Source organism: Teleopsis dalmanni, chromosome 1 (genome assembly GCF_002237135.1).
Source record: "Teleopsis dalmanni isolate 2A chromosome 1, ASM223713v2, whole genome shotgun sequence".
Lineage (NCBI taxonomy): Eukaryota > Metazoa > Arthropoda > Insecta > Diptera > Diopsidae > Teleopsis > Teleopsis dalmanni.
In genome coordinates, this window is record NC_051846.1 from 85,896,239 (window position 1) to 85,911,317 (window position 15,079).

General features: G+C 30.8%; 1 protein-coding gene across 1 annotated transcript; it reads right to left on the reverse strand.

Moving 5' to 3' along the window:
- Positions 1 to 538: 538 nt before the first annotated feature.
- Positions 539 to 4,379, reverse strand: LOC119686147 (epsin-1). The gene is made up of 3 exons (XM_038100644.1): positions 4,319 to 4,379; positions 1,009 to 1,290; positions 539 to 591 (listed from the first exon to the last, which is right to left on the reverse strand). The coding sequence occupies exons 1-3, from the start codon at positions 4,377 to 4,379 to the stop codon at positions 539 to 541; spliced, it is 396 nt and encodes a 131-aa protein (XP_037956572.1).
- Between the last annotated feature and the right edge of the window lie 10,700 nt (positions 4,380 to 15,079).

The window sequence follows — 15,079 nt, forward strand, 5'->3', positions numbered from 1 at the left end:
AATGTATTAAATGTAAAATTATGTATAATAAAATTATGTATTAAGCAAGTTATTGACAACAACAATCACTTACAGGCAACACAATTGTCTAATTGATCCGAAATTCTTATTTTAAAACTGACATATGATATAACACCCTGAGGTCGTGGCCCAAGCGGTGTACGAATTATAAAATGTATTAAATGTAAAATTATGTAGGTGCAAAAAAAATTTTTTTTTAATAATTTTCAGTGGTTACAATCCGATCAAATACTTTCCAAATATAAAGTTTTAGAGATAAAGTTCCACAATTGCAGAATTTTAGCAGAACCTTAATAAACTATTATAAACAGTATTAAAGTGCAAATACATATTGTTTTTATGAAAATATGGCAACGTAACCAAAATTCCTGATTTTTTAATTATGAAGATATCATACACAATTGCAGATTTATGACCGTAAAATATTACTTCCAATCGCCTATGGTACCAATACTTTAAGAACAAATAATAACAAAAAATGTACCATTATCCCTTAGATTATTTTCTTAACAGTAATTTAGTTATTTTCCGCTACTATACGCATTTGAAATCTATTTGAGTAATTAAAGGCTGAACATTAAATTAATGCAAAGTATTATAAATTTTATTATCCTTAACTGCTCATAAATTTACGTCATATTTTAATCAGAACAGCAATTATAAAGAAGACAAAGCGCAGGGAAGCAGCAAGGACGACGATCGTAATTTCAAGCACTCACTTGCCACTTGCAACGAAATGAGAAACAATTTGTTGGGAAAAAGGCGAATAAAGTGCCGTACTGCGAGACAGGATTTATTCACAGTGTTGCACAGCGATAGCACACACCATTGCCATGTTTGGCAGCAACAGGAGCTAGGACATGGCACCTAGCATCTAGCACCTAGCGCAGTACACCTCCACGGTGTGAGACGAAGGATGTGTGTAACAAATTATGTGTTTTATTTTAATTTTATTTTGATTTCTTTCTTTTATATTTTTACACTTACCGTTATTATGAGTGAGAAATGCGTTATCCGCTTCCGATGCACCTAGTTGCTCGTTCGAGTTCGTAGATGAGTAGTCGTATTGGTTTCCGCTTCCGGTGCTGTTCGCAATGGACTTAAAAATATGCTGCTGCGAACGAAGTTGCTGCTGTTGCTGTGAAGGTGTGTAAGGATTGTTGTAAATATTACGTGTGTCAGTTTGTTGTTGTTGCTGCTGCTGCTGCTGTTGCTGATGAAGTTGCGAATTTGAGCTTAAACCATTCACTGGAAAATGACGGGATTTAGCTGAAAAGCATAAAATAAAACAAATTATGTTTTTATTATAAATAAATTTGCAATTTTAAGCTATTTTATGTAAACTTATTTATTCGATATTCATAAAAACTGTTACATGGATAGTCATATAGTAATATTCACTTTATTTAAATAGAATTTATAATTAAAAAATTATTTTAAGTGGAATTTTTTTAATTCTTTAATTGTTCATTTTTATTTTACGAAGTGATATGAGAATATCGTTAAAAAATTAAGGTTTAGTAATAATACTGATTTATTACATGTCATTAAACACTAAAAGCTTACTAACAAATTCTTACTATTACTAGTGCCTAATTAATAATTAACTATTTTAATATATACTGAGACTAATATACCAAAAACAACTAACTGAGTGTTATCTGAATTCAAGAATTACGTTGGTCCGCAGAAATCAGCGGACCAACGGAATTAAACTCTGGAACTCTATTTCTCCATCAAACATCGAAAAACTCCAAAGACCCCTGATGACCCTGGGCATATAAAAAAACTCGAATATTTATAGAGATCTTCGAATTAACACAGTCATAGATGTAATTGTCTGCAACACACAAAAGTACAAAAACAAACACTCAGGAACCACCAAAATCCACTTGCAACCAACCTTAACCAAAGCACTGGAACCCAGTAACTTAAACGGAACTATATAAACCCGGCTATTCAAGAATAATGCCCGACACAGAAAGGAAGTTGGACGAAACTTTGGGTAACGACAATTAATTATTTATTTTATATTCGAATAAAGCAAGTACCAGCGCTAATTTATTACTAGTTCTAAGTTGAATTTTAGAAGATTTAATAAAACAGCAAAATAAAATTCAAAAAACAAAAAAAATTTATAAAATCCCTAAAAAGTAAATCAGACTAGTAGCATTATGAAATCAACTTTTGGCACTGTAAATCGCAGCAACAACATAACATTTACTCATGTCCTATTAAACATACCAGAATGATGTGAAATGAAGATCCTTAAGATTTGCGGCAGACCAGAAATGTACTAATATGTTCTTTATGAGATGCGGAATAATATTTATTTCCTAAGAAATGATTTTCGTATAGCTTTGAAAAAAAACTTTGTAATTTATATGGTAAATCGAATTACTCACTGAAAATTAATACATTGTAATACCACACTTTTAAACTCATACTAGCTGTTGCAAGGAATTGTGGGAAAAATAATTTTAATTCAAACCAGGAGAAGAATCTGTTGCTTTAATGAAGAAACACCTGTAGTGGTGATATCGTGAAGATATTTTAGGGGAAAAAAAGAACAAGCATGTATACTCTGCTGGTTTCGGCACTCACATAATAATTGTATAATAAGATCCTATAAACTGTCGACATGTCACTTGTAGGATATTGTTTTAACTTTAAACTTTATAAAACCAATTCATATCAACCCACATAAAATTTTATTTCATTGGTATGCCAATAATAAAAATTATTTCCAGTACGATTCGGATTTCCCAAACATGATCACTTGAAAATGGATTTTAGTAAGCACAACTATTTTCAACAAATTTCTCCACTACACGATATGTGAACATAGCTTAGTTTTCGAGAAATTTCTACAGCAACACAAGCTCTCATCCAAAATGTTTTAAGTTATTTATTCCTTTGCATATTTGGAATTATTTAATGGTGTCTATTTAACTTATATATAAAAATTTTTGATTAATAATTTAATTAAAACCAGTAAAAGTTTTAACTGTCGTGCTCTATTTTTAAATAGTCAGTCGACCAATTATTTTCAAATAAGAACCCATAATTACGATGAGTGTTCCGAAATGCGTGTTACGAGTTAATTGTTTCTCACTTTTATTACCAATTAAATGCAACACTGAAACTTCAATTGTGTGTTATTATTGAATCCCAGCGAAAGTTTATGAAAAGTTGAACCACTTAATTATGCCATAAAATAAATCAATCGTAAAATACATGTTCGATGGGATTTAAATAAACATGCATGTATTCGTATTTATGGAGTGAATTTATTTGGAATTTATAATTTCAATTACTCTTCACATTTTCAAAAAGTTGCGCCACTTTAGTAGGTCGAAATTTATTTCCAATCGAAAGGCATTAATTATACTTTAAAAACTTTAACACCCCATTTAAAGTCACATATCCCACATCGACATCAAACAAAACCAAACATTTCGTTTTTATTATTCTTTAGTAATCCACTTAAGAAAGCTTCGTGTGTACATTCCTTTTATTGCTTTTTGGAAATTGTCAAGTTTTCAAAACAAATGATTTAGATAATCATTTTTTTTAGAAAAAAAATGTAAATATTTTATGAATTAATATATTTCCCATAAAAAAGTTCAAAGGTTACATTAAGGAACTTTAAATTTGCATAAATGGATCAAAACATCATAATAATGTTTTAACAAACATATATAAAGAAAAATGTCGGCAATGTGAGGTTTTGTTGAAGGTATATATAAAATATTAAATATAAATAATAGCTACATTAACAATAATTGAAAATCATTCATTGATATCTGTAATTAATTCCTAAATAATTTTTTCTAATATGAATAAGTATCTAAAATTTACCATTCTGCATTATATTCTGCACCATGCGCTCCTGCCAAGACCTTAATACGAGGAGTAAAGAACAAATCAATAAATAATTATGCATCCTTGGAAATCAATTCATTAATTAAATTAAATTAATTGGTTGCAAATTATAGGTAACACTTAAATGAAAGTTGCTGCCAAGAATTAATTTATATTTACGCATGAACGATTGGAAAAACTTGAAATCAGATCGAGTCAGGTGGCAGAAATTGGTTGAGAAAGTATTGGTGCACCAGAGCTTATATGGTATCTCAGCACAAAAAAGGATTTAATTCTTTCGAATTCTATATAGGGTAGTTCATATTGTTAGGAACCGCCACTGAACAATATCAAATAGCAAATATCTGAAACCGATTTCACAATATATGCTGTTGTTGCAACACTAGTCACAGAGTCTAACACTAGTACTCACGCGCTTGCGCAATAACTCCAACCTTCTTCAGGAATTCCCGACACACCTTATTTATGCCCATACTTTATAGCTTAGATGAATCTATTCTGCTAGGTATTAAGCCTCTTGTTCCAATCTCTTTCCCTTTATTACTGGAATGAAATTTCCACAGTTTCCTAAGAGATTGTTTCATTGGGTTCAAGTCTCACACTGTGGCTTTCGTTGCTTTCCACCTACTGCACAAAAAAACTGCTTAGGATCTTTACTATTACTTAACCACCTATCGAATAGTATAATATCATAAAATGAATACAACAATGTGATACTTTATTTCATAACCTTCTGTTTGTTATAAATTTTATATTTTTCGTAATATTAAATAAAAAACCTAAAATACTTTCTTTATATTTTGCATTGGAGTTAAAATTTTAAAACTTTTTTAACAACTTTAAATCTTCTTATCTAAAAATAAATAGTAATTTATTTATATTATATGATTTTTTATGTCCTCGCTTTATATAGAAACCTGAATTATCTATTTGAGAAAAATTTCTTCGATACATTGGCACCGTAATTACGATAAGATAAGCTGCTGTGACAATATTAAATTCAGAAATTTTGAGCTCCTCAATAAAAAACACATTACAGTTGCTTTGGAAATATTGTGCCGCACCGGAAGCTGGAAATCACGACAATTGCTTATTGAGGCGAGGGTCGTTTAGTGTAATAATGGCACAAAATCACATAATTTGTGTGACATGCGAATTTTCGCCCTAGGGAAGTACGATATTGCCTAGGGACATATAAGATTGTTAAGCGCCACTAGCTGCAAATTTGGCCCGAACAACTACAATAACCGCGCAAAAAGGGTTAACAATAAACCATTTTTTCCACTTTCGCTTTCAACTTCGCACACAGAACATTTTCACGTACATAAAGGATACTTTTTATATGCAAAAGGAAATGTGTGCAAAGACAAACAATAGCAAAAAAGACCAAATATTTAAATTGCCTGATTTAGTAGCGAGGAAAATCCCATTGCGAAAAACTACTGCAGCAGCTCCTAACCTTGGGGGCATTAGGGACATGTGTGCATGTGTTATAACTGTAAATTTTGTGGCAAAGGGTAAAATGCTCACAAAAAAAAAAAGAAAAACAAAAAAAAAATATTTTAAAAGCAGAAATTCGCAAATAAATATAAAAATGTTGGCAATAAAATTTGCGTAAATAGCTCAATTTGCATTGAATGTTGCCATGGAACCGCTTAATGTGCTCATTGTTGTTGCGATTGTTGCTGCGATTGTTGTATTTATTATTGCTCCGTTATTGCTCCATATAGCCATATAGCCACTTTCTAAGTTAAGTGAAAAATTTTAAATTTCGTTAAAAGCTCAACAATTTATTGCAAACGCAAGTCGTAAATTTCTCACTTCGACTTCTTATTGCGAAATTAAATTCTTTAAAGTCGAAGTTGTTGGTTTAATTGCGCTGGAAAACGTTGGCTCGTTAAAATTTTATGTCTTATTTAAAATTCAAACAATGTGTTGAAGTTTCACACCAAAACACGCATAATTAATATACAAAGCAAACAAAGGCAAATCCAAAAACAAAACAAAGCAGAAAACACAAAACACAAAACGCAGCCAAAGACAATAAAAACTTCCCACATCTGAGCAAAGAATCACATTTGCTGCTTCATTATCGCAGCTTTCGCGTCATCATTTCCGCATCCTTCGGCTTCTCATTTTTTGTTTTCATTACTGCGAATTCCATATGCATAATTCATGTGAACGTGACGTGAGTGCGAGGAGTCATCCTCATAAGAACTGGGAGACGACTGGCAAGCTGAATTGGTGTATGTGAGTGTGTACTCACCACTCGTGTGTGTGTGTATGTTTGTCTGTGAAGCTGCAAATCAGGAACGAAAATGGTTTAATTGAAGCCACATTAACATATTTTCAATGTTGCAATTAAAAAGGGTTTCATGGAATCAAATAAACAAAGCACTGTCCGGATGCAAAATTAAAGATATGATTACAACTCTCAGAAGACACCATTAAGTAATCGTATTTTGCATTAATTATAAGTAAATGAATAGGAATATTTGATGTCCATTGAATAAGTATATGTAATATCTCTATCCCTTAAAGTAAAAACTCTATACAAAGGTATAATCAAGTATAAATTGAAGATATGTCAAGTATAAATTGGAGATATATATCAGAAAATATGTTTTACTAAAATTATTATTGTTTAAATATTTCCACTTCCAACTGAAAAAATAGTCAGATGTCTTTGTACACTTAAGTCTACGGACATTAAATAATAAAAAAATAGTCATTCTATCACTATTTATCATAGCTTCACTTAAATGCAAGATACAGCTGATATTTGGTTTGAAAGTATTTTCTACCAAATTCTCTCAACCATCTATTCTCTCATCATCTATGAAAAATTTAGTTTTTATATCAAAAGAAAGTTTTAAGTACATTTTACTTAACGTATCCGAATAGTTTATTCAATATTTGGAAAATTGGTGTTAGTCACGTCAGTCACGCATAAAAAATAAGTAAAAGGTATTTACCTGCACGATGAGTATTTAGCAGCTCTTATATTCAACACAAATAGCAATATTTAAAAACTTTGTTTTGGCTTATAATCCTCCAACTACTTCAACCCCTCTAAGCAGTATATTACGTCAAGATTTTACAAATATCTACTAATGGTGGATATAGCTTCCATATTCAACGAAAATTTTTGTCATTCAAATCAAATTTTCACTATTCTAAACTTTTGACTACAAAAAGTAGTTCTTGAATTTCAACCACGAATACCACCAGAGCGAAAGTCCGTTCATTCTCTTAATTAAACTTAAGTTCTTTTCAAGATAATAAAAGATATATAGTATAGCATCTTATAGTAAATGTATAATCATTTACAAGTTAATAAATGGATAACACACTCTTTCCACATTCCAAAACAAAGTAGCTATGAGTCTTATTAAAAAATAGTGATAGATTCACATTTCTAATTTCCTTCACTGTTTTGATGGTTTCTTGATTACGGAATTGTCTTGATTATTTCTTCATCACCGAAGTATAGTGATAGATCCGCGTTTGATTCGCAAGTATTGGATTGGCTAAAAATTCTTTTAATTAAACTATTGTAATAGACCCTCAACCCTCAAGGCAGTAGAAGACCAGGGCGTCCGCGCAACACTTGGAAACGACAAACTGAAGCCGAATTAAGAAATGCTGGAAAGACAAAACGTCTTGCATTAGATAGAGTTCAATGGAAACTATTTGTTACGGCCCTCTGTTCCACCTAGGAATAAAAGGATTAAATAAAATATAAAATAAAAATAGACCCTCTGGTGATATTTAAGCAGCTGCATTTTGATCTAAGGTTAGCAAACCCAATATTTTTGCAGTTTAGCGAAAATACTACACAGCTATTGATTTTTTACTATTTTTTTATTTTATTTTTTTCTTTATATTATTTTTTTTATTATTTTATTTCTTTATTTTATTATATTTTATTTTTTATTTATTTTATTTAAATAATTCTATTTAATTTTGTATATAAATAAACATAAAATTTATTTATTTTACGTTTTTATTTCTTAATACAAAAAGTTATTAATGAAAAACCAGATATATTGATATATTACTGTTTGTAATAACTATGAATAAATTAAATGATAGAAGAGTTACCTTTAGTTCTTCTGAAAAGGATGCACTTAAACAGACCTTTTAAAAAATTATACATAACGTTGTGTGTATAAATAATTCTGCTCTTAACTCTCATTATAGGTAATTGATTTATTAGACTACAAAAAAAAAGGTTGGGCAAAAAATATCTACTATCTACTAAAAATACTAGAATGGGCACATAAACTCGAGAAATATGGTTTTTAAGATGTATACTATAATTACTTCATCACAAATACATAAAATAGAACCCTACAATCTAATATCTACTATCTGCTAAAAATACTAGAAGATGGTTTTTAACATATATACATATATACTTCATCACTGCAAATATATATAACAAAACCCTATTTTTTTCAGTTTTTATACCAATACTTCTTTACGGTAACAAAGCTAGAATGGATCAAAAGGGAAATGAGTGGGATTGATGGGAGAAGGTTTTAAAGTGAAATATATTTTTTAGAGAAATTCTTATATGGAAGTGATCATATATTTAAATTATTTTTCAACAATTTTAGTGAAGATATATAAAATATTTATATTTTACGAAATGTTGTGTATTTAATTAAATATATCCATATATTCATATGTATGCATATATGATGTACCATACGTCATGATGCATGGGATACCATATAATAATTGAATATTTCATCCTGAAAAAAACATAAACTTCAGATAAAATTTGTTTCCTATAATGCTTCGAATTATTTAAAATATATGGTCAACTTCTAGTGAATCTAATATAATATTCTAGTATATCCTAATACTTGAACCGTCAAATAAATCAAATCAAAGAAGATATTGATTCGTAAAATAGAAGTAAAAAATTAAAAAAAACATAATATATAAAAATATCTAAATCTCTTGAATTGAGACATATGTTTAAGTGCTATCTCAGTGCTCTGCATATGCAACAATATATAATAATATATTCAATACCCAACCGCAAGTCTTAATCCAAAGTAAACCCTATTCATTGGCATAAACGAGGTCGGATTTATGAACGTGTTCAGATCTTATCACAGTCGGGTATTTTTTAATTTAACCATTTATTTTAACGTATTTCTAACCCTTATCAATAAACGAGAATTTATCTTTCAACTTGACTTAATTTACAGCATCAACATGTGCTCAAAAACCGCGAAAAAAGAAACTATCAATGCAGTTGAAAAGGGCGACTGCTACCCCAGAAAAGTGAGTGCCACCGAGAAAAAGGATTTTAAAATTTTGATAAATTAACGCGACCGAGTGTTTGGAATTGGTTGACATGTTTGACAACAAAAAGCATTGAGTGCGTCCTTTTAATACGACTTAAGCTGCTGACAAATTTTTATTCCAATTTCTAATCTATTTTGCCATTTCGGTTATACGTCGCACGTCCCGTAGTAATACCAACGTTACCCCAGGCAGTGGCCTATTTTCAATAAATTCAATTAGTTGCCGGCAGAGTTCATTGATGGCTGCAAATGAAAAGCGATGTAATGGATATGCGTACAATACTACAAAAGAAATGCAAATACGCAGATCAAAAGGATAACGGGGATAGCACAATAACTGAAGTTTTGATTAAAGCACCAACAATTTTTACTCAATGCAAAACATTTACACAAATTTCGACTAAAAAGACCAGGTAAGCAAAAACTGAAATTGTCAAAACTTTAAAATCTATCAGCAAAACTTCCTCTTTGAAAAATTCATCTTTTCGTATTGGAATGGAAGTCATTTCTTTATGTTTCACTACTTTTTATCGTCCTTTGCTTTTAGCATTAGAAATAATTTAGAATTCTAATAGAATTCAGAGATTTCAGTTTCTATTTCTCCACAGTTTTCGAGGGTGATAAGTGTCAGCGCCGTTCCAAGTCTGAAATGTGTTTAGTTGTCGTGTATATTCGCACCCAAATGATGAGGTGCTTTACCGCCAAGCATTGAAAATCTTCTGCGAATGCTTGGTGCTTATTTCGTTCGCAGGTTGGAGTGGGTGACAACAAATGCTTTTAGTTTTGTGAATTCCAAATGCAAGGACATCTGTTCAAGTAACATGCTAATGCGATTTTTTATTATTCGGTTTTCTAAACCCGTTGAAGTGGTATTATATATACCTTGACATCCGTTTAAGTACCAAACAACAACAAAAACGTAATTTAAAGCATCAGATGTTTGTGAATGTGATTTGTTTCTTTCTCTACTATTGTAGACAAAGTTAATCATGATAGCTATGAAGGAATACTTTATAAATTTGCTTTCTCATTCCTATTTTTAGATTAATCTAGAATTGCAATATTTTTAGTTAAATTCAAATAAATAATTTATTTCATTCATATATTGCATATTGAACAAAATTTTTTCTATATATTGGAAATTATGTATTAAAATTTAATTAAAACGACGAAATGTACTGACTCAATATTACGAATATATTGAAATAGAAATAATTTATAATATATAAATAATTCAAAGTGGTCAGTTTAGCTGAAAGAAGTCAAAGAGGTCACGTCTCAGAAGTATAGAATTAGTCCAATATATTCGTTGGACAGAGCGTTCATTGAGTGGTAACTCAGTACAGTGCCACCAACTTACTGAAAGGTAAATGCGGCGGATCTTTTGCGTGAAGTCAAAAAAAAAATCCTTTACATGTGTTTGACTATAAGATATGTAGCAAATTAAAAATCACGCATTTTAATTTAATCTGTTTTTAAACTGTTTTTAAATAAAAATAAAATTCAAGTTTAATTAAAAATAAAAAACTCAAGAAACAATATCTTTACAGACAAAATTAAATTCAATATAGATCTTTAAAGAAATCACCAAAAATATAAAGTGTATATTTACATAATTCAAAATATTATAAATTAAGATTAAGATGTCTATAAAGCAGTTTTCGATAGTCCCATAAGGGATCGCGTTAAAGCCGGAATGTCTGAGCTCCATAGCCCTGCAGCGTTAATATAACTGTCCACAATGACGTTGAGCAATACCGAACCTTTTGATACCGTGTTAGGCTTCAGACAAGGTGATTCCCTATCATGTAATCCTTTCAATTTCGTAATGGCAGGGCAGGTGTTCACCATAATGGAACAATATTTTACAAATGTATACAGCTACTTGCTTACACCGACGATATTGACATTATTGAGCTTAGCAAAAGTGATATTACAACTGTCTTTGCTGCTGTTGAGAAGGAATCTACAAGAATGGGCATAGCGGTGAAAGAGGCAAAACGAAGTATATGTCGGCTACATGTAAAAATTTGAGTCGCTCAGAAACCGAGCTACTGGCTGGCAACTGTACTGACAAGAAATTTATCTACCTTTCGTCGCCGTAACGAATAGAAATGATGTCATCCTGAAGATCACACGAAGAATCATCATTGCTAATAGGTGCTACTATGGGCTCAATAGGCAATTAGGATGTAGAGCTCAATCTCGACAAACAAAACTTACACTCTATAGGTCGCTCATCCTCCCTATGCTTCCTATACAACAACAAAAATTTGTTTTTTTAAATTATTTTAATTAATTGAATTTTTGGCTGACCATACAGCTGTTTCGAGTATTGCCAAATACCCTTCATCATTTTTTATGTTCGTTTTAATCCAAAAAAATGACTTAATGAATATGTAGGTATGCCTGAGAAACTTTTTTTCATAATAACCTTCTCTTTATATGTTCACAATTATTGCCTTTCATATAATTTTAATTTAGTGAAATAGGTATATCCTTTACAAATCCGTATATGTACGGATTTGAAAAAGAAGCTAAATAAATTTAAGATAATTGGAAGTAACCTTCGGTAAAAAAATTTAATTATAAAGTTTCAATTATTACTTTTTGACAATACGTTCTAATATTAACACTTAATCGAAATTTTCCTAAAAAAGTGATACAATTTCTTTTAAACTTGAAATTTATTTTAAATTAGAATTTAACTTTCCACTCGAAATGTGGAAATAAAATTTACTGAAATTCTATTTAACTTTATTTAAATTTCTTCCAGCGAACTTGCTTTTGTTTCGCACCTTCTTAACATCCTTGGGGGAGCACATCTCATTAGGTGAGCCTTGTTTCTCTTGCTCTTGTTATAACCAATCCACTGGGACTTTCTTAATACAAATACATGTTATGATGGCCATTGTATTTACATTTCGCAGTCAAGAAGATAATAAAAACGAAATTTTATTATTAAAGATATAAACTTAAACGAATTTTGTATAACAACAATTGCCTGCTTAATAAGAAATTACTTTAGAGAGACGACAAATTGAGTTTGTGCTGATTTTTCATCAAATTAAGCCTAAGGGATTTTTTTTATATAAAATAAGAGTTTAAAAACAATTCCAACAATTCTTTAAAACGAACCATAAAGTGCATATAAAATAATTTAAATAGAAATGCGAAAAGGACTTGTGAACAACCGCAAACAAGGAGAGAGCGAAAGGATATTATAAAACCACTTTAAACCATTCACCAAAGACAACATTTTTAATTAATCGATGGATTACTGCAGCCATGCAACGCCGCTAACATGTTGTAAAACGTGGCAAGGCCGAAATAGATCAGTCCTTACCCTTTTCATACTCGCTTTTATTTTTTCTGTTTAATTCTTTTTCGATTCCATTTTTCTCTTATTTTTCATTATCTGCAATTTATACTATTTTCCCACTCAACACAACTAAACGAGCGACAAATTGTTATGAATCCTTGCTACGTTGATGAACTTTTATTGTACCAATAAAGGATATAACAGCAAAAACCAGCTTAATCCTGGCATGAATGCAGCTACTGTGCAGTTGCCATGGTCGCTCTTGATGGATTTTGTTGTTAAAAGTGAACATATGGACGAGAAAATCTACAATAAAAATTCACTATTGTCAAATTAATGAATTTATGGTATTTGAGGTTTAAGCTAGAGAGGCACTTTTAAAACTCAATAAATCGCTCGTATGTCATTTTTATTTTAAAGAATTTTCCTCCTAATCAAATTGCGAAAACATCACTTCACATGATTTTTTTGAAACCCTTAAGAAGAGAGAAATTAAATTTTATTAAAAATATGTAATTAATGTAGTTAAAAAGTATGTTTGAATGAGTATACACATATTTATTATTTATTTATGTGATATATGAGGAATCACACACTAACCACAGAATTAATCATTATTACTTTTTAGAATTTAGCTAATACTATTGTTATTAAAGAATTATCATCTGCAATCTATTAAGTATAAAAAAAAGTTAATATATATATATAACTAATATATATATATCTAACTAATTATTACATTTTCTTAAAATCGTACACGTCCACAGTCCTCCGCAGACAAACGTCACTGGAACTGTAATGTGTCCGACTTCATAAGACGGATGTTCTACCGAGCACAATCCATTCAAGCTCACAAAAATTTTAATTTTATTTTGTGACTTTTAAATATTGTTTATTGTCTATCCCGAATTGAGAGATCGCAATATAAGAAAATAAAGCTGTATTTCATTGAGTTTACAATTCTCTGTAGTGCTGTACCAGTTGAAAATTCGTACAACCTCGAAAGGAGCATTGGCGCTACCGATGCAACGCAATCCACACTTTTTTAGAGTATTTCACAGTCGAAGTACCAGGCTAAACTAAGTCGAAGTACTAGACTAAGTTAGTTACAATTTGCAATTCATATAAATAACGAACTTGGTAGCATTATTAAAGCAACAGTTGCTAGTGATGGTGGTGGTACTACTCATCTACAAATCATTGCTAGAAAAGAAGGAAGAGAACGTTGCCATTCCTCAGCGTAAAAACAATGTGATGTTGTTATAACCCAATTTATTAAATAAGAAATTTCAGCTGTCATTATAACAAATAAGATCACCATCATCAACAAATATTGACACAAAATTTAAAAGCAATATACAACGTCAAGATATATTGAAAGAAATTGTGTATTGAATAGAACATAACAGAAATTATGAAATAAATGCAAAAAAAAATTAAATTGAAATAATTCAAATTACTTTAAAAACTTAATTATTAATAAATGAATAATAATATTATTATTTATAAAGTGATTTCATGACTTTATTTGCAAAACCATTTCGAATTTTTCATTTCCATTATGTTATATTACACTCAATGCAAGAATGCATTTATTCGTCAATGCACTAACATTTACTACACCATACACCACCTACATATGAGTGTACACCAAAAACTGCCCTGTCACTACATCCAAAACTATAAAATATATATCACATTAACAATACAAAGATATATTAATACAATTTTTTAAGCTTTTTCCCCTTAAAAGATTAAGAAATAATGGAAGGTGCCAAAAACCGCATAATAAAACTGCAAATAAAATATAATGACACATTTCCGTTTGCACATCACTGCAAACGCATATCCTGTGGGCAGATTCTCTTCCTTCATCGTTGTATTCCCAACTAATCACAGGCATACACCTTAGCGATTTGGCAATGTGTGCGTGACTTAATTTGAACCCCGAGGCGGCATATGTCATTGCGAGGAGCGCGCAATACACAAGCGCCTGCTGCGCTCCTGAAGCCTTACATTGATGATGACCACACTGTGATTACTGGCACTCCAACAACACGAACACAACCAGCAGCAACTGAAACTGTAACAATTGCAACAGCGGCGCAGCAGGACTCTATGGGGTGTTGACAAAATTACAACAATTCAAACGCAATAATTACGCTCGACTGGCGAACGTTTCTCGTGTTTGACACAATGTCAACTTTTTAATACGTTTTCGCCAAAAAAAAATAAAAAAATAAATAAATAATATCAAATGAAATAAAATATTAATTCACATACGCACGCATGTTGAGCTTAGGACGCTTTGAAGTAAAAAAAAAACAATGGTAAAAAGTAGGGTGAGCAAACACACGGCAGCACATCGGGGTTGGTCTACATTTAATGAACCCTCATCTGACTAAGGTCCTTTTCATTCATTCCCTCCCATATTAGAAAACCGGTCGTCTTTGTACCATTTTGCCTTTGCATCACAAATGATTTTGTTTAACAACCCCTGCTCCCAATTCCTGATCCTGTAACAACT